This window comes from Colias eurytheme, chromosome 2, assembly GCF_061535395.1.
Source record: "Colias eurytheme isolate Ceu_HAF_F1 chromosome 2, ilColEury1 Martin Lab GWU primary, whole genome shotgun sequence".
Taxonomy (NCBI): domain Eukaryota; kingdom Metazoa; phylum Arthropoda; class Insecta; order Lepidoptera; family Pieridae; genus Colias; species Colias eurytheme.
In genome coordinates this window covers 435,764-456,511 of record NC_142981.1, presented here as the reverse complement: position 1 = coordinate 456,511, position 20,748 = coordinate 435,764, and the positions used below count along the sequence as shown (strand labels likewise).

The 20,748-nt window shown below is 36.0% G+C and overlaps 1 protein-coding gene across 1 annotated transcript in view; it reads left to right on the top strand.

Moving 5' to 3' along the window:
• LOC149910043 (uncharacterized) overlaps positions 1-20,748 on the top strand; it is a 234,439-nt gene that overhangs the window by 98,453 nt on the left and 115,238 nt on the right. Inside the window, exon 2 of the mRNA XM_090110118.1 lies at positions 2,974-3,022. Within this exon, the coding sequence (XP_089966244.1) occupies positions 2,978-3,022 (45 nt within the window). The 5' untranslated portion in view covers positions 2,974-2,977. The remainder of the gene's footprint in view (positions 1-2,973; positions 3,023-20,748) is intronic.

Genomic DNA, 20,748 nt, shown 5'->3' with positions numbered 1-20,748 from the left:
TTTTCCTCATTTTTTGTTTGTTTTATGAGGCAGTTATTGTTATTATTATTGGCATGTGTCACAATATGTTTGGGTGATTTAGAAATAACGTTTATGTTATGAAGACGTTGTGGAATCGAATTTATTGATATGCTTAGAACAGGTTTACATATTTTGAATCGATTTGCAGTGTACGTAAGTACTTGTCATCCAAAATTACATAAATGGAAACTTACATATGAAATCTTACTCTATCATCATAGAAAACAAGCATATAGATAGAATGCTATACTTATCTATAAGGATAAACGCACGTCGTATATGTAAAACCAACACAACATACATTTTCTGTATCCAAATAGAGTAAAGAATGTTATAGTACGGTAAAACAAGAATTTATTCACGTACAATAAGTTCAACATTAAAACCACGCCTTGATGTCTTCCCACCATACCGGCGCGGCGTGTTAAAAGAATCGCCTAATTATACAAACATAAGTAAATAATCATGTACAGTCGAATCGAAATGCGTATAGCGATGTATGAATGGCATTAAATTCGAAAAACTTGTTAGACGAGTCTGTGAATCGGCCAGGTGCTGCGCCGGCGCGTCTGAACAAACTGGATGTTGTATGTACCAAGGAATGAGAGACGCGTACCTTTTGGCTAGTGGCTTCGCCTGTTTGGTAAAAAAAAAATGCAAATAAGAATGAGATGTAACAATGGGGTAAAAAGTAGCCTATCAGTCTAGCCTTCTAACTATCTACAGGCACAAAAATCTATACTAGATAATATTATAAAGCTGCAGAGTTTGTTTGTTTGTTTGAACGCGCTAATCTCGGGAACTACTGGTCCGATTTGAAAAATTCTTTCGGTGTTAGATAGCCCATTTATCGAGGAAGGTTATAGGCTATATATCATCACGCTACGACCAACAGGAGTGGAGCCACGGGGGTGAAACCGCGCGGAGCAGCTAGTCATACTATAAAATGCTCTGTTGTGACGCGAAAGAAAGACAAATACATTTTCGCATTTATAATATTAATGATGATGTAAAACCATTGGTTAAGATTATAAACTACATTTATTACAAACGTGAAAGGATTTGCGTTGCCATTAACAAATTACCTAATTTTACTTGAAGTAATGAAATATAGTGAAAATTAATATTCGATGGTTGAATTTGCGTTAAAATATGCAAAATATTGAACTTTAGTGCTTATCCGAGAAAACTGCACTTACTCAAACTTTGCTAACAGTCTATTAAGATTAAAATCGTTCATAATAATTTCCGCAAGTAAATAGCGGTAGTTTTTAATTACGAATTTATTGCTTTAACTTCGTCTGTTTATTAGATTGCTAAAAATATTCAGATTTTGAATAAAGTTTTAACAATAATATAAATAAAGAGATAAGATGGCGGAAATTTAACAACACTAAGTGTCTAAAAAAATTGCCAAAGCGTAGAACACAAGAGAAAATTACAAGCCAGAGGAAGTATATTGACTAAAAATCAATTTCATACTATTGATGTTATTTAAAATGAAACATACAGTTTGGACCATACCCGGTCGTGTCGCCAAGCGTAAGATAGAGCCAAGCGGATGATTAGTGGACGTCCCCATCCAGACATAAATAACGTTTGTTGGACCTTGTTTTATGTCCATTTAATTAATATCGCCTTTTACTTTACTTTGACAGCGTTTAGCTCATTGATTTGGACTTTTATTTTAGATCCTAATTTGTTAATACATTTGAAGGACCGAAAGCAAGGTATAGACAATAAAAATATCAAAGTAATTACAATCTATTCACGAACTCAACATTAATATTCACTTACCAAATTTATTATACAACTATTACCTACATTCCCTGAGAATTTTCCTATTCAATACAAATATAAAAAATAAAAAGCTGTATCAGTAGCCGGGATTCGCGACAAAATATTTAGCGACTACGTAGGAATTCAGAGTTCCCCAGGCGACCTAAAAACCCCTGATAAATATTAAGGTCTATACCTAGTCCTGGATTGCGTGAATTGTGAAGTATTTCAAAGGCGACCCTCCTAAACCCGAGCCTAAAAATTCAACTGGACAAATTATTTATCGTAAACGTTTCACGTCAACAAAATGGTGAATATTTTTTGTGGATAAAACTTTCCGAAATAAAACATTTATGTCGGGCTAAAACCCCGTTTTATCGTTTCGTCCATTAAAAGTTTTCAAATGTGTTATCACGTCAAGCATTATAAAATATAAAGTCCATCAATAATAATATTTATATAAAGCTCTTTTTATTATTGTCATGCTTAAATTGTTTAAAATTATATTAAAAACCTTGATAGAAATTTAACATTACATAACACTTGCTGATTTTTGCAACTGCTGACCAGAAAATATATCAAATTATGTAAAAATTATAATACCCTACCCTACCATATTTGTTCCGTTTAAAAATATGAAAATCTACATTTAATAAGGCAAATGTACGGCAGACGACAACGCTAAACACGACATCTGACCCATTTCGGTGCCACTTGATTTTCACTCAAATATTTCCCTCCGAATAGCCATTTAGAAGCGCCAAGGTTTCGCGAAGCAGCGAAATTAAAAATTTCCACTGTTTACTGCGAAACTACAGGTTGTTTTGCTTAACAAAATTTTAATAATAATTCGCTACAATGTTCATACTTTTATACTATAATAAGAGAAGGAATGCCGTAACTAGAGCTTGTTATATTTAACAATCAAACGAGCGAAGTTATTGTAAATTTTACGAGATATAAACTCAAATCTGACTGAAAAACTTGCACAATTTTATATAATTTTTTAAACAGCGCTATCTTTAACTTAATTTTCTGTAACATTACCATTTGTACCTACCTATTGAAATCCTAGAGATGACCTAGTTGAATAAAAACGTTAATATTGCCCTTTTATTTAAAGAATTAACTTCCTTGTTAATGAATATTAATAAATAATTGTTTTTGTTTCAGATCAATGGCGCTTTGCAATTATATAAACGACGATCCTGAGATATGTAACGTAAGTTCATACTTAATTTTGTAATTAATTTTGTCTTACTTAAAGTTAAAGAATGTTTTTACAATTAATGTCACGTTTTGAATGTAACCTAAAATGAAACAACACACAACACCACCTTTTAATTTGTGAAATATCTCTACCTAGAGAAAAAAATCCTATATTACGTTATTCATATTTAAATCGAGTGAAATTATTTTAGAAAACATATGTTTTATGAAATAAGTAGCTTTAATAAGAGATTTTCTTTATAATATGATGAACTTTCAAGCTTCTTTAATATAAAATTACAATAATTATTAACATTGATATGTATCAACTACTATCACATTATTTCACATATTTTTCCACAGACTCGTGTTAAACTCAAAAATTATTCCCAAAGCAATCCACACCCACGTACTTTCTTTCAATTCCTTTCTTTTCATTTCTCATTTCAACAAGCGTAATAAATGGTAAAATATCTACCATTTATATAATTGCCTTGACCTTTCCAATATTTATCGACTCCTTTAAAATATTTATGACATTTTACATGGATCGGTTATAAAACTGCCAAGACCTAGTCGGTCCACACACGAAGTATAATACTTAACAGTTTTTGTGAGTGCCGCTTTTAATTTGTATTGAGTTTTTTATTATTTTTACACCATAAACTACAGAGAAACATGCATTTATTGAACGTTAAATGGTGACATAAAGGTAGCGGTCTTGAGGACAGTAAACCACCACTGAAAGTAAAGAAAGCATTGCTATTATAGTGTTCTACATATTTAAAGTAAAAAATGGGTAATAAAGTATATACAGATAACAACCTTTTAGTGTTAAGGCTTTAGTATGCCTATATTATAGTTGTATATCAAAATTTCAAAGGAGAATTAGCCAGTTTTACGGAACCCAAAAAAAAATCTAAAGACAAAAAGCAAATTGAATCCTAAAAACTCTCGTATAGCGCCCGTATTTGCCTACATGTCCCCTCACGGACCCGCAACCCTCTTGGGAGAACAAATAGGTATCTATTCTGTAAGGGCTAATAGTATTGTGTTTATCGAGACTTGAAACCTTATTTCTTTGTGAGTTGACTTGTAACTGCCTTGTTTTATTATTGAAGTCCCGTGGATGGAAATTAGTATGTTCAAATTTCTAGATTACCTATAATCTATATTTGTGATAAATTCGCATCCAAATCTATTCAATCATTCTGAAGTGATTGATTGACAAACATCCTTCTCAGCTTCTACTTCAGTATGAAATTGATAACTCCCACTTATTATTGCATTTCTATATTACAAGTCATAAGTTATTTTAAATTTTCATGCTATATGAATCATTCGAAATAAGTAGGTCTTCCGTGTATCACTGTTTGTTCAGTAAAAATAGCTTGTTCAGTATTGATAAGGTATCTGATAACGAAAATATACTATCAGTTGTTACACTTCGAATTTGACTATATGCCAAGTAGACAATTCTATGTTGATCTCTTAGTACAAATACAATTTAAAAACTCAATAATTTAATTAACTTAACGCTGGTTTATATTTGGAGCGAACTATAACAACCGAAATTACAAAATTCGAAAAATTTAAATAGGACCAACTCCTCTTAGCATCTCATTCTACCCAAGCAACCCACTTCTTTCCAAAGATTTTTTCCCCAAAAAACTCAAAAACCGTAACAAATTATTAGCACCAACATTCGAGCATATCTAATCACCAATCTACGATTAGTCACTAATTCTCACATCCGTTGCCATAATCGAGTTTATTTGAGAAATTGGGTCGCGGGTATCTTCTATTCATTTGATAACTTGCTAATAACATTACCCTATATAATGCGGATCTGAGGAGGTTGCGTCACACGTACCAACCTGATGGTGACGTCATTAGACACGTAATCCGAGTATTTCGTTTGTAATTACGTTTAGAATTGTAAATTGCATTATAATATGAAGTGATTAATGTTTTATTTATAAAGTACATGATGACTAGCTGATGCACACTGTTTTTCACGTGTAGGTACTGGTTTAAAAATGGTTCATTGTATATTTAAAAGAAAAAAATAATGTGAATTTTATATCACTTTTTCGTATAATGCAAATATATACATTTGATATTCACTCGAGCGAAGTCGCGGGAAAAAATAGCTATAGCACCTAACTAGATTGAGATTTTTCAATGAATTTGTTATTTAATTAAAAAACAATTTAACTTGTATAGACTTCCTCTTAACGAAGGAAAAGTAAGTAGTGGGGTGTAATGGCTGTCTACCATCTCTCAGCCAAAGCCAACCTCACCTGCTCGTGGTGCACCCTGCTAATCAACGGACGAGGCTCTGGCGTTTTCCCTACAGTGGTAGAGCTACAGCTGCATACAATTATTACATTTGTATGTAGCACAACTGGGCTGTAGCTTGTCCGGGGAGGTACCACTGTCTCACTTAACACCGGCGTGAAGCATTTATTTTTTTTGCGTTTCGCATGAGTTCGTGAGACTGCCGGAGGCCCAATCCCTATCCCCCTCAAACAAAATAATATGGCAGCGGTATTTAAAAATGGACTACCCCAGGAGGGTACCAGCATCAATGATGCCGGAGAATCCCTCCCCGAGCGTGTCCGCTCGGGCTGCCCCGCGTACTTTGGGGGGGGCGAAATTCCGCTCTGTCGTACCGCTAGGATGAAGAAAAAAAGTAGGCTTTCTGCGGCAACCCCCACCACGCTTTTTTCTGTGGACTTTTGTAACGTTAGGGGGCTTCACTCAAACCTTCAGGCTGTCCACCACCACCTAGAGACAGCTAAGCCGGCCCTACTGTTTTTAACGGAGACACAGATCTCTTCCCCTGCCGACACCTCGTACCTAAAATACCCGGGATACGTGCTGGAACATTCATTTGTACCGCGCGCCGGTGTGTGCGTTTACGCTAGGGAGGACATCTGCTGCCGCCGCCTTGGTACCATTGAAGGCAATAACCTATCCATACTGTGGTTACGAGTTGACTGCGATGACCGTCCCCGTATTTACGCGTGTCTATACCGGTCTCATTGTGGAAACACCGAAGTTGACCGGCTTATTGAGCATGTTCAAGGAACGATTGATGGTTTATTACAAAGGGTCCCCTCCGCTGAAATTGTAGTGCTAGGTGACTTTAATGCCCACCATGTTGAATGGTTAGGATCACGAACCACTGACCACGCGGGGCGATCCTTTCATGACTTTGCCTTGTCCTACAGCCTAACGCAACTCGTAACTTCACCCACGAGAATTCCTGACGTAGAGAATCATACTTCGTCCTTGTTGGATCTTCTGCTGACCTCTCATCCGGACGACTACCAGGTAACCGTTGAGGCTCCTCTCGGATCATCCGATCACTGTATGGTACGAAGTGTAGTGCCCGTCACCCGCCAATCTCGAATGCGAACATCCAGCTACCGTCGTGTTTGGCACTACAGGTCAGCCGATTGGGACGGGATGCGCACTTTTTTTGCATCCTACCCTTGGAAGCAAATTTGCTTTGCGTCTAGTGTTCCTAACGTTTGTGCTGACTCAGTCGCTGATGTGGTTTTGCAAGGTATGGAACTCTATATTCCTAACCTTGTGATTCCTGTTGGTGGCAAGTCCAAGCCCTGGTTTGGGCGTTCATGTAAAACGGCATTTCGTTTGAAGCAAGAACGCTTCCAAGCCTGGGCAGAAGCTCAAGCAGTAAAGGATCCTAACGTTAGACGCCTGAAAAAAAGTTACAATGCTGCTTCCAGATCTTACAAGAACAGTATTATAAAGGCAAAGTCAAAGTTTATTGAAGGCATTGGTAAGAAGCTGACACAGTACCCATCAGGTACTCGCGCTTTTTGGTCCCTTGCCAAAGCTATTCAGGGCAACTTTTGTAAACCAACGTTTCCTCCACTGCGCAGGGATGACGATACTCTGGCCCACACTGCTAGAGACAAAGCCGAAACTTTGGCTAGTTTCTTTGCGTCAAATTCGACTCTGAATGACGATGGAAAGATTCCGCCTATAATACCACATTGTAAAAGTACTATGACTGATGTGAAATTCACGCAATGTGCCGTGCGAAGAACCTTACTTTCTCTTGACATTCACAAGTCGAACGGACCTGACGGCATTCCAGCGATAGTGTTAAAAACATGTGCTCCTGAGTTGGCTCCGGTTCTAACGCGCCTGTTCCGGTACTCATACACCACTGGTACTGTCCCAAGCAGTTGGAAGACCGCCCTGATACACCCGATCCCTAAAAAAGGCACACGCTCGGACCCGTCAAACTATAGGCCGATTGCGGTTACCTCCTTGCTCTCCAAGGTTATGGAAACCATAATCAACCGCCACTTGTTGCGTCACCTAGAAGATCACCAGTTGTTAAGCGACCATCAGTACGGTTTTCGTAGAAGTCGATCGACTGGTGATCTTTTGGTCTATTTAACGCACAGATGGGCGTCCGCCATTGAGAGTAAGGGGGAAGCTATGGCAATTAGTTTAGATGTTGCTAAAGCCTTTGATCGGGTGTGGCACAAGGGGCTCCTCTCCAAACTGCCTTCGTACGGGCTCTCTGAGAAACTATGCAGTTGGATATCCAGTTTTCTCAAGGCACGCAGCATTAAGGTCGTAGTCGACGGATCGTGCTCAGAGCCACAGCCTGTGAATGCTGGTGTCCCGCAGGGGTGTGTGTTGTCGCCTACGCTATTCCTTCTTCATATCAATGACATGTTGCAAATACGTAATATTCATTGTTATGCTGATGATAGCACTGGCGATGCCACATACTCCGGGCACGCAGGAGTTTCTCAGAAGCAGGTTGATCAGTATCGGAACGAACTTGTGTACGAGATTGATAAAACCCTGGACGAAATCTCCATTTGGGGTCAGACTAATCTCGTTAAATTCAACCCGTCAAAGACACAAGTGTGCGCATTCACCGCCAAAAAGAAGCCGTTCTTGGTGACTCCTCGGTTCCAAAACACTCTCCTCAAAGCCACGCCAAATATCGGGATTCTCGGTGTTGACATTGCGAGCGACGTCCAGTTCAGGGGTCATTTGGAAGACAAGGTCAAGTTGGCCTCTAAGAAACTTGGGGTGCTCGCTAGGGCGAGACAGTATTTCACGCCAGCTCACCGCCTGCAACTCTATAAGGCACAAGTTCGGCCTCATATGGAATACTGTTCTCACCTTTGGGCTGGAGCGCCCCAATACCAACTACTTCCTTTTGACCGCCTGCAACGTCGAGCCACTCGAATCGTCGACAAACCCGAGCTAACCGATCGGCTCGATCCATTGGCACTGCGGCGAGATGTTGCGTCTCTGTGCGTATTCTACCGCCTGTACAATGGGGAGTGTTCCGAGGAACTTTTTGGCTTAATACCGGCTGCCAAATTCCACAATCGCACTGCACGGCATAAGCTCAAGTACCATCCGCACCACCTGGATGAGTGGCTCTCAACAACTGTGCGCTTCTCACGGCATTTCTTGCCCAGAACAACAAAACTGTGGAATAGCTTACCATCTTCGGTGTTTCCATCTGTTTACGATATGGATGCCTTCAAAAAAAGAGCCTATGCGTCTCTCAAGGGCCGGCAAAACAATCGCAAGGGTACCTAGGTAACGTTGCAATTGCTATGGGCGGCGGTGAACACCTTACATCAAGTGTACCGCCCGCTCCTTTGCCGGTTGTAGTAATAAAAAAAAAAAAAAAAAAAGTAAACAGAAATAACGATTGAAAGGTGCTAATTAAAGTTAACATGAATGAAGATAATACCGACTCCAATCCAGGTCAAAATATTAAAAATTGTTGTAGCCAAGCAATTTGCAGCGCTTTGTATCATTCACGAGTAATTAAAATCGTTAAATATGAAAAGAAAAAATATTACGAAAACAAAAAAAATGTATTTTCACGGAGGCTAATTAACTACGTTGCAGAGCGATAAAATAAATGAAATTAGGTCACGTGTACGGTATTAAATAATTTAAAGAGTGAATTGGCTTTGTGAGTGCCCTCTCGACCCGGTTCCCTCTAACGCTTACTGCCTGGTGATGGTTACTGCGACACTACTCATTCCGCCAGCTTCATTTTACCAGCTAATGATGGTTATTACTTATTATGTAAAATGTACGTTTTTGCAGCTTCCCTCCGACATGTCCCAATTTTGTGAAGGCCACTTTATTATAAAAAGATTTATAATAATTACGGAAAGTTTTTAGGACGTGGAATTTAAATGTCACTTATTTATCTCACTCGAAACAGCATCAATCAAGAAACTCGTTATAATTTTATTTCCGATTCCTTACAAAAGAAACGATTTCTCTTGTAAGAAATAATACTGAATGATGATTAAACACCCCATATAAAAACGTAAGTATTACATTAAAAAGGGTACAAACAGTGGAAGAACTTAATTCGAAGTCGGTTCAACAAAAACAATTGAATACCTCGCAATTAAAACACAACAAGACATTTCTTTTAACACATAAAGCGCATACCAATCGTAAATATTCGTTCAGCGTTGCGCGCGCGCACCTTACGGAATATTAACTTTTTGCTTACAAATTCAGCACGCACGTCACAGCGCAGGTGGGTCAGGTTCAATGGTTAACCTTTTACCGGTTGTCCAATCAACCTGAATGTGTATTGTCTTGTATGCAACGTATTTGATATTAAGTTGATTGACATTTCAGTTTTTACATTATGCAATTACCTAATACGACTGTTATATTTTTTTATGTGAAATAGCTCGATCTACATGAATTTCCAATGAACTTTTTTTTTCGTCACAGTCACGATTATAATTTTACATTAAGTACCTACCTGCCTACATACATACGATACCTCTTTCGAGGAATATAATTTTAACAATACCTAGTCCTTAATCTTACTCTCCATCAAGTGTTAATCTAACAAGCTCTAATATACCAGGATACACATGTATTACACTACAAAGTTATAATATAAACACACTAAAAATAACCAACGCAAGTATATAAAGAACGTATGTATACCAAACCATTACCGTATCACAAAGCAATCGCAACAAATTCTCGACAAGCCAGCGCAAAACATTTTAGAAATATTTAAGTTGTGAATCGATCGCAAGCATTGGTATCAAGTTGGAAACTTAGTCGTAACTTGGAAGCCGAAACGCGTTGTTTGTCCACAACTTTGCATTTGTGATATGCCAACAGCATCGTATTATATAGTTATATACTTACATGTAACATGACGAGAATATTTTGTAAGCTCTTATCGGTAACGTGATATATCTGGACAAAACAACCAGTTTGTAAATCGTTTACATCTTTTACAAGTCTACACTTACATAATAAAATAAATTTACATGTATATATCATAATGGATTTGTAGCTAGTTTGAGTAATCAGTGGTTTTAGTTACAAATGTGTTATGTGCTATATTGCTTACTAGCTGTGCCCCGCGGTTTTACCCGCATTGCTCCACTCCTATTGGTGTTAGCGTGATGATATACCTATAGCCTTCATCAATAAATGGGCTATCTAACACTGAAAGAAATTTTCAATATTAGCGCGTTCAAACAAACAAACTCTTCAGATTTATAATATTAATATAGATTTCTACTCGAACTTGATTAACACTAAGTTTAAAACTAAATTTCTATTATAATTTGAACATAATATTGAATGGAAATCCATCCAAATGATTTGTTTAACTATTGGACTATTATATTAATAGTTATTATATAATAGCAATCCTTGGGAAGACCTATTAGCCAAGAAAACCATCAATACTAATTAATTAAGCCGAGATCAACTAATTAGTTATAATACTCAATTATGTAGATCTATACTAGTTATTTAACGCTATTATGTTTATTGTTTTTAAATTAAATAGTTTTGAACGTGACTAACGTTCAAAACTATTTACGTAATCGCATACCTACCTTGTCTAAAAGTTTCTACAATAAAATTGAAGTGTGCTACTATTGTCACCGATAACTTCCACACGCGAGCGGACCCGCGGTTTATCGCTAGTTTTATTACATTATACAATCATAAGCTTCCTAAGTCATTAAAACATGAAATCGTGAGAAAGTTTAGAATCCGCACAAAGGCTTCGGCGCTCGGGACCGGATTGAATGCACCTGCGTATGTACCTGTGTTTATGGTATGAGTTTACGCGGCTTTTGTTTTTAGGATTAGGAAATTGAAAATTATTACTTGTTATTCAGAATTAGTATTACTAAGTAGGTACTATAGACTTTTGTATCGTTCATCGTTCGAAGCGCTTTTGAATCGTCAAAATTTATAGTTTATAAGAAAGCACAAATTTGGAAAGAATTTTCAACAGAAAAGAGCCGAAAAGAAACTATTCAATTGCCACTGTCGTGATGATTACGTTTCTTAAAATATTCAGGTATTATGGTTGTCTATACACCATACCTAAACGAAGTCAAGATTAAAAATTTTACGTATATAGCCTTAATTTCTTCTATTTTCTGTTTATTAATGAGGAAGCGATAACAAATTATTAAGAAAGTGTTTGTATAAATTATTATCTGTAAAGAACAAAAATACTAACCTTTCTTCCTTGCAAAATTCAGTTAGTAAATAAGCCCCGCTACATTCTCTCTCTGGATGCCATTTTCCAATCCATAAAGTGCAGTGCACACTCGACCTTTCACGCTGCGCCCGCGCATTCCGACGGAATTTCTGTGTGCCCGCGCCCTTACTTAATATTACACGAAGTTCATTTGAAAGTCAAAACTGTACTTTGTTTCTGCTATCTGCCATATGGATTCCGTGATGTGGAATAAATATTCAGTTTTATTATTGATCGTATGTAAATGGATACAGATAGGCATACCTAATATATTGGACAATGTGGGATTAACTTTTGTTGAGTTTTATATAAGACAGTTGGCCAATCACGAGTAGCTGACCCTCAAAATGTGTTTTGTTCAAAATATAAAATTATGTAAGTAAATCCTTATTAGCTTTATTAGCTGAATCGCTTAAAAAAATATTTTTCGTTGCTAATAGCTGATAAGAACTTGGACCGATTTTATTTCGGGAAAAATATGTCGGTAATATTTCACTTCTAAACATTAAATACATCCCCATACACGAGAAACTAGACCCCGCTATAGAGCAAAAGAATTCGCATAAATTTAAATCCAATAAAGGTTAAACTGCGATCTCAAAACATAAACAATCCCGTGTAAGGCGCCGCCGCAATTACTAGTAATTGCTGAGAATTATCAGTAATTACTGATCGATACTATTCAGTATTTACTGACTTTTTGTCTTAACGAATTAAGATTATGCGATATTGATACGGTTTTTGCTTGCGGTTATGTGAGCGGCGTCTGTGCTTTGCCATTTTCATTTCGATTTATTCGTCGATTCACTGCTTATTGCTACAGAATCCTTTGGTATTTATGTGTAACATGGTTGGAGCTTAGTCGTAAATGGATTTAAATTATTATTTCATGATGATTTTATTCAACCAGATGTTTCGAACACGCGGGCGAGTGTGATCAAACTGACAGAAACATCTGTATAAATACCTACATAACATATTAATGAATTGTTAACATTTAATTTCTTAGTACCTAATACTCGCATATAATCACACAGCATAGAACTTATGTTAAACAATAGTAATATGAAACATATAATCACCTAAATAATACTGTTTCCGCTACAAAACGTATAACCTTTGGCATTCCGCTTTGCTAGTTTTTACTCCAATCGGCTATCAGACGCAAGCAGTACATAACCAAATGAAGCTATTATTAACATCCAGTGCCGTATAACAGATCTGAGGTTATTAACACATTATCGATTATTGAATCGATAACCGCACTCGATGTTATCTCGAATTATTCACCAATAATGAGATAACTGGAATTCTATGGACCATTAATTCGATGTATCGAATGAGTACGACTATAAATCCTGCTTCTCAGATATCGATTTTAATTATTCCTCCTTATCTATAATGAAATTGCTTTTCCCATTAATGCCTAAGTGCATTCTGGGAGCTAGGATTCTTGCGTAATCTTTCTTGTATTAAGACTTTATTCAATACGCGCTGGGAATATAATTAATATGGCTGTTAAGGAACTTACCGAGTTAAGTAACCTATTGCTATTCTATTTTCTAGCTGAATACCAAATTTGGAACAAATAAATCCAGTAGTTTTTGTAAAAACTAAAAACACTATAACATTTTCTGATATTACGCTTTTTATTCTTAACTTAGAAGATAAAACAAATACAAGAAAAAGTATTTAATAGTCGAGCTAAAAGTCCACGTGCCCTACAAAAGCTTTGGCCATCATAAATTTCAATTACCGAAACAGCACTTGATGTTAGCAAGGTCGCAAGGATACCAGTTCGCCCACTGCCCTGGTACCCTGGTGGGCGGGCACAGTCTTCGGGTTGCGTCATCGCTAGATACGTCTGCCTTTTATCTTTGTTCTACTGATGTACATAAATGATTCATTTGATTGAGGCTTGATGTCACGTGCATTTGGAATTAGGAAAGAAAGATGTACGCATTCTGATAGATATACGAAAGGCTAATTAGCTAGTTTGACAAGAAATCACGGAAATGCCTCCTTCTTAAATTTACTTAAAAGTGTCCCAATTTTAATATTTCGTTTGTGAAAAAATTTGAAATAAGTGATAGAAGCTGAATTGGTAAAGCTAAATTAAAAATATACGACGAAAAAATCTAGTTGGCTTATAAAAGGCACTTCCTCATACCACCATTCCGCAATGTAATAAAAAATAAGGTCAATATAATATTATTAATAGAAGCAGAGCTAATGCAAATCGATCCAGCCGACAAGTGGGTTTAATCAAACGGAGGAAATTACCTATAACTGGGCTCAAATGGGTCACACGCGACCGTCCCTGCACTGCGATATAACTATTCGAATGAAACCGGTTTTAAAACGCGATTTCGATCCGATTTAATCTCCGATTTGTTGGAATGTCTCTTCACTAAATAATACGGTGATTACCGTTTTAATATACCTACCTCTATTTGTTTTTGCTTAAGGTCGAATTGGGTACCAAACTAATAATATTTTGTTAGTTTCGACAAAAAGAAATAAGAAATGATTTTCGCCGCGATCTTAAAGGAACCAGGTTTAATGCTATCTATCACACACACATCCAAACCGTTTACGCTCATATATTTGTCATAACATAAAGCGACTCCCAAAATTCCGGTCACAAAGATTAGCAATGACGTAGCACCTTAAAAATCTATAAAATATTTTATCCTTAAAAAAGGGCGGTGGAAACCTTTAATAAAGGTATGGGCTTGCGTTATGCTGCCGGTCCCGCGATAAAATTGTAACGAGGCTCCTTGAGGGGTTAAGATACGGTTATAGCTCACGGTATGTATCGGTACAAGCGCCGCTAAACTTGCTCCGAAATGAAACACAAAAATTCACCGCTTTTAGAGCTTCATAAAATATTTTCTTGTTAGGCTCGAGGTTGGCTCGAGGCAACAGCCCGTTTTGCCGTTGCTTACCAAATTATATCAACCAGACTTAATTTTATGATATCTTATCTTAGGAGTGACGCAGGTTCATAGTATGTTTTGTTTATTTTTAGTGACTGAAATCTCCCGTTGCTAACCTTTAACTTTTAACCTTTGAAACCAATTTGATTGATTTTGCTAGATTTCTGTGAGCGGATATAAGTTTTAATGCACTTATTATTGCGAAGAGAAGTTATGAAGGTAATTTATCATCTGTATGAGTTACTTTTGCTTTTGCTTTTACATTATCACTAGTTAAAATTTGTTGTCTACCTACTATTAATTTTTCAATTCTTTTTTACTTTATATAGTTAAAATCATCTACCTGCTTTTATCTAATCAGTAAAATCAATATGACTCTCATCACAGTGCAAATACTAACGTTTCAAATTTAATCCTAATTTAACTTTTTTTATATTAGAGTGGGCAAACGGGCTTGTGGAGCGCCTGATCGTAAGCGAGTCCACCGCCCATATTCATCTACAGGGGTTTCTGTAGTTGCGTTGCCGACTTTTTGAGATGGAGGTACACTCTCTTCTTGAAGACACTCAAGTTGTAGACATTAGGAAATGTCGCTGCGGGGAGGCTATTCCATAATTTGGTAGTGCGTGGTAAAAAGTTACGAGAAAAACGCACTGTACTCGTAAACATAAACTAAACATAAACTTAAAACATTACTTCAATATTAATCGTTTATCACAACAGCATTTCAAAAGCACAACCTGAATTTCTCTCGAAGAATATAAATTGGAATACTTTTAGCGAATAAATAACCGTCTGTTAGATAAAGCAAATCTTGCAGTGAACGAAATAAGTGCTTCAATTTGGGAAACAAAGCCGGCGGAATTCCTTCGTATGTCTAGAGTCTACGTGCAACAGACAGCGACGGCACGGCTATGAACTTGGCGACGATTGAACTGTAAAATTTAAATTTAACGGTTTTAAAACTGGTTTAAATTTTAGTATTATAATGTTATAGTGATGTGTCATATACTTTTTTAGCGTTTTGCATTTATAGAGTCCTTTGAATATGTTTATAAGTTAAAATGTATATTTCGCTATACTAATAAATAAAAACATTATCTAGAACTACAAATTTTACATTAAATTACCAAATAGGACAAAATATAATTAATTAATTATTAACTAATTTTCTTTCATCTTCACATCTAAAAATACCATGTTTATTGTAAATAAAAAATTATGAATTTCTTTCATTCATATTATGTTTAAAAAAATCTTAATTGTGCCTTCTGTATGTACAAAATATAAGTTAATACGCAAATATTAGTTTAATAATTTTCATCATCCATGGAAGGATTATCCCTATATTACACATTAATCAATTATCAATCTCAGGACATTATAATTAATTCGCTCCATTTGTATATGTGTAATGCACAGTAATGGACAATCATACACAATTAGCTGTCAGTAATTTAGTGTCCACCGACCCGTACTTGGCCAGTGACAAGGGGCAAATGAGGCAATTGCCCAATAGCCGTTTAGGTCAAGTATAAATTTGTATGTTCGTCTCTTCCATAGAAAGAGTGAATTGATTTTGAGACTCAAACATTAAAAAACCAGTGATAAGTTTTAATTTTATTTTATTTAGATTGAAAATGAATACGCATTCGTCCCAAAACATAGACCCCACCTATATTCATAGATGACTACTTCACGACAACTTCCTTTGACGCCAAAATTGTAGCGTTTACGCAGACAATAGGCTAATCTAGACCCAATGCGAAATACTAACTAGATAAGAAAAGCTGAGATACCTACTGTGTACATGTTTTGGTTTTATATAACTTTGAGATGTTATTATTTCGATTATGCAAAAATTGATATCAAACAAAAGAAAGTGCTTTTTATGCACCAAGAACTTGGTTGATAAACTATCGATATCTAGCAGGCAGTTTATTTCTAATATGAATTTAATTAGGACGCTGATCGTCATTCGCTCTGTACTTTCAACTAATTTTCCAACTTCATTCGCAGTTTATTTAGAACCCTTACAAAGTCATTGATCCAGTTAAAACCAGTGCAGTAGTTTGATTGCATCGCCCACACATAAAATTTTGCATTTATATTAGCTTCATGATAAAAATAGTTAGAAATATCGCGTATTCCCTGGCCCATGTGACAGAAACGGAAAAATGGCGTCGAAAAACCACATCTTGGCTCTGGCAGTCTGCTGATTGGCTTCACAAATTCACAACAATTTCCTTTTCTTTATGGTCATCACGTTTTAACTACAATTGACCAAATCATGGCGTCTGGTGCCTAGCAAGGTGCAAAGGGTGAAGGGTTCTCTCGATTGTGGCTTTAAGAGAAAATGTCTTACGCATATAAATATAAAACATTTGATACACACCTACGTACATCATTTTGCAACTATTATTTTAAATTGCAAGTTAATGTATTTCTTACGCTTACAAATAAAATAATCAAAAGTCATGTGTTTAAACTTGGTTAGGGAGCCAGGTGCAAATTTGGTTAACTATTTCCTCTCAAGAGATAATTCGTCAGACGCATGAGAGTATAGTATTATAAAGCCTCGTGAACGTCAGCTGGCGCTCGGTTGGGGGGGTGAGCGGTTGTAGCCTCCCACGCACATAGGAAAAAAAATACATTCATTCATTCATTTCCTCTCAGCTAAAAATTTGTCAAATTGTAGCTAACCCAATATCTCAACGAAAAAAAATAGTCAGCTGGTTACAACATGGTGTATTATACGTCAGCTGGTGTCTCGAACATGAAAGTTAAATTTAAAGAAAAATTTATTTTCCGTTATTTCCTCTCAAACAAAAATTTACCTGATGATAGCTTATATGTAACTGTGGATAAATATATACGTCAGCTGGCTGTATCTTGGTGGAAAAACCGTCAGCTGATACGGGAGGCTACAACCGCTCTTCCCCCCAACCGAGCTCCAGCTGACGTTCACGAGGCTTCATAATACTATACTTTGATGCATTTTACTAATTACCGCTTGAGAGGAACTTGGTCATAAAATCTGCTGCTGGCTCCCGGACCATTTCAATTGAAGTTACAGTTTTCGAAACCTACAGCGGATTATTAATAAACTAAGATAACACGCAATAAAACTATTCTCTGTACACATTAATTATCTCAGTTCGTCAAAAATAATGTATCCACGATCACAATACCCACACAAAAATAACATCAATAGATTGCCCCGTCACGTATATAATGTAGACAATAAGTTTTATACCGTCTTCATAAACGTTACGTATATAAAGGCGATAAAAATAACTTCCAAAATTATATTTATGATATCATAAGATGAGAGCTTTATTGCTAAGGAAGCCCTTTATAATAACCTAACGTTAGAAATTCATCTATACTAATATTATAAAGCTGAAGAGTTTGTTTGTTTGAACGTACTAATCTCAGGAACTACTGGTCCGATTTGAAAAATTCTTTCGGTGTTTAATAGCCCACTTATCGAGGAAGGCTATAGGCTATATATCATCATTCATCACGCTAAGACCAACTGGAGCGTAGACACGCGGATGAAACCGCAGAGCGCAGCTAGTACAATATATTCCTGTATACTTACTGATGTATTTAGTAATTGTAGAATTTTTAACGGATTTTAAACGTGATTTATTCTGCACTAGAAAATATTTAATACTGGATATAGAATTAATTGAGTCAAAATATTAATTAACACATTGTAAATTGCATCTGTTTAGCATTTAACAGAAACACAGACATACAGAATGAATTAATCAATTACTAGCTTCCCACCCGCGGCTTCGCTCGCTTTGTCTAAAACCTAATAAATTATATACAAAAACCTTCCTCTTGAATCACTCTATCTATTAAAAAAAACTACATCAAAATCCGTTGCGTAGTTTAAAAGATTTAAGCATACAATATGTATGTAGTGATTATATTTCAATGTGCAGTATTTACATATTTCTGTGTAAATTATTATGTATTTGTTTTTATGTATATTTGTAATTTTGTACAAAGGGCGGTTCCCCAAATTAAGATAAAATAAATAATGCTATTAAATAAAACTCATAGTTTATTTCCGACTAGATGTATCTAACTATACTTAAATATCCATGCTATTACTGTGTCGGCGAATTTGGCAACTCTGACTAATTCGCTTTTACGACTCCAAAATACAATTGGGTTAAAACTATATTATGTTTCTTTATTTGTATTAAAATTAAAACACGTTTATATTTAAAGTTATTGAGCTCTTTTAATCTTAGCTAAATTTAAGAGATTTGAAGCTAATATTTTTGCAACTTGGCAGTTTAAGAAACGCTTATTAACTAATCTTATGGTTATAAGTTTATTTATACACTAGCGACCCGCCCCGGCTTCGCACGGGTGCAATGCTCATACTAAATACACTACAGAAAAACAGTGAACGTTGTATATAAAAATTAAAAACATAGCGTCCCGCTATTTTTAAATCTGTAATATCTTCGAAAATATTCACTTAAATCATACGGTGTAAAGGGCCATATAGATCTACTAGCTGTTGCCCGCGACTTCGTCCGCGATTACGTCGTTTTTCGTCATTCGTCGTTTAAAAAAAATACGTGACACTTTATTTTTGAATGTTCTTAATTGTCTCTTATAAAAATTAACTACATTAAAATTGAATACTCTGATAAGAAAATCTTAAAATCGGAGGACATCGAAAATCTGAGGAAAACATGAGTGAATTTGATTTAAATTCTACATTAGTAATTCAAATAATAATCTAAATTAAATGTAGATTAACAGTTTGAGCGCATCATTATATTATAATATGTACCTAAGTATTAAATTACGTAAGTTTACATAGTAATTTTACTAAAAACACGATGACTTTCTTTCGCGCTCGGTACAACAAACTAAGCATGTTTGTGGTACGTGGCCCGCGTCACTCGACCCCCCGTGAGTTCCCCTCCGTTACTATGCGAAAATACATTCCTCGCCCTACTGTAGGAAAAATTGTAATATTTTAAATTCGAGAAATATAGATTTCTTGTATTCGACTATTCGTTGTAGTCGAATACAAAATATGTTTGAAGAAACTTATGTTGGCCTTCAGGCAAAAGGGATCCTATCAAATTATAAACTTGACCTTGTATCTTAAGAGTAAGCATGAAAGGATCCTCTGATAATTGTTGAGCACCAAAGGATCATTTAAAACGCACTACTATAAGAGCGAATATTGTCTAAGAACTGTTTAGATTGCACATGTTCCTCTAAAAGTAGTGATTTCAAAGGTTCTGGTGTATCTTCAAACGAAAGCCGACTCCTTACTCCTCTTTAAAGCATTACAAAAAGAACATACTACGTTAATATCGCCTATACAGAAGATGATCTGTAATCAATTGTGAGGTTATAAGCAAACCCACTTTTATATTTGTCGGACCACACCACCGAACTCGTAGATTGATCTTCTATGTTTACCTCTAAGTCATTAAGACTGTCGAAATCTGTCTACAGTAAGACGGGCCTCTCGCTATTCGTCCGTTTCAAGAGACCAAATAGTTTTAATTCTTGATCTTTCATTAAACAAACTTATTAATCGTACTTGTCTCAAATAATCTTGTCTCAAATAATGGTAATATTCGCGTCCCTACTCTAGTCATTGCTTATGCTCATGTTCATCTTCAAGAGATCGAATAATATTATGGTGCACCCTATCATTTGTCAAACGGTCTTCATATTGAGTAAAAGTTTCAGATTATCGAGATAAAATATGCCATTTGCGATCAGCTGTGAGACGTTATACCCTCTCAGTGAAGGTTTCGGTCTCACAGGATAGTACATGCCGTTCGCGGTCAGCTGTGAGCCGCAATTCTCGTTGTGAAGCGGTTTCAGGTTCTCGGCATAACACATGTTGTTTTCGGTCAATAGTAAGCCTCTTACCTCTAACGATCCTTGAGAACTCTTATTTCTCATTTTCTTAGCTTTGCTCGAATTTCGATATAAAGATTTTTTAGGTGGCACTGATGCGAGTGAATAAAAATTAAGTTAAAACGGACTGAGAGTGTTATAATCATCAATCATCATCATCATCAATACATATAATAAAATTGTGGAAAAGCGATGTCTGTACAATGAAAATATGTAGAAAAAAAATTAGCAGGTGTTATTATTAAATCGATCTTGAACCCAAAACTGTAGTTAAAAAATTTTTTGTCTGTTTGTCTGTAT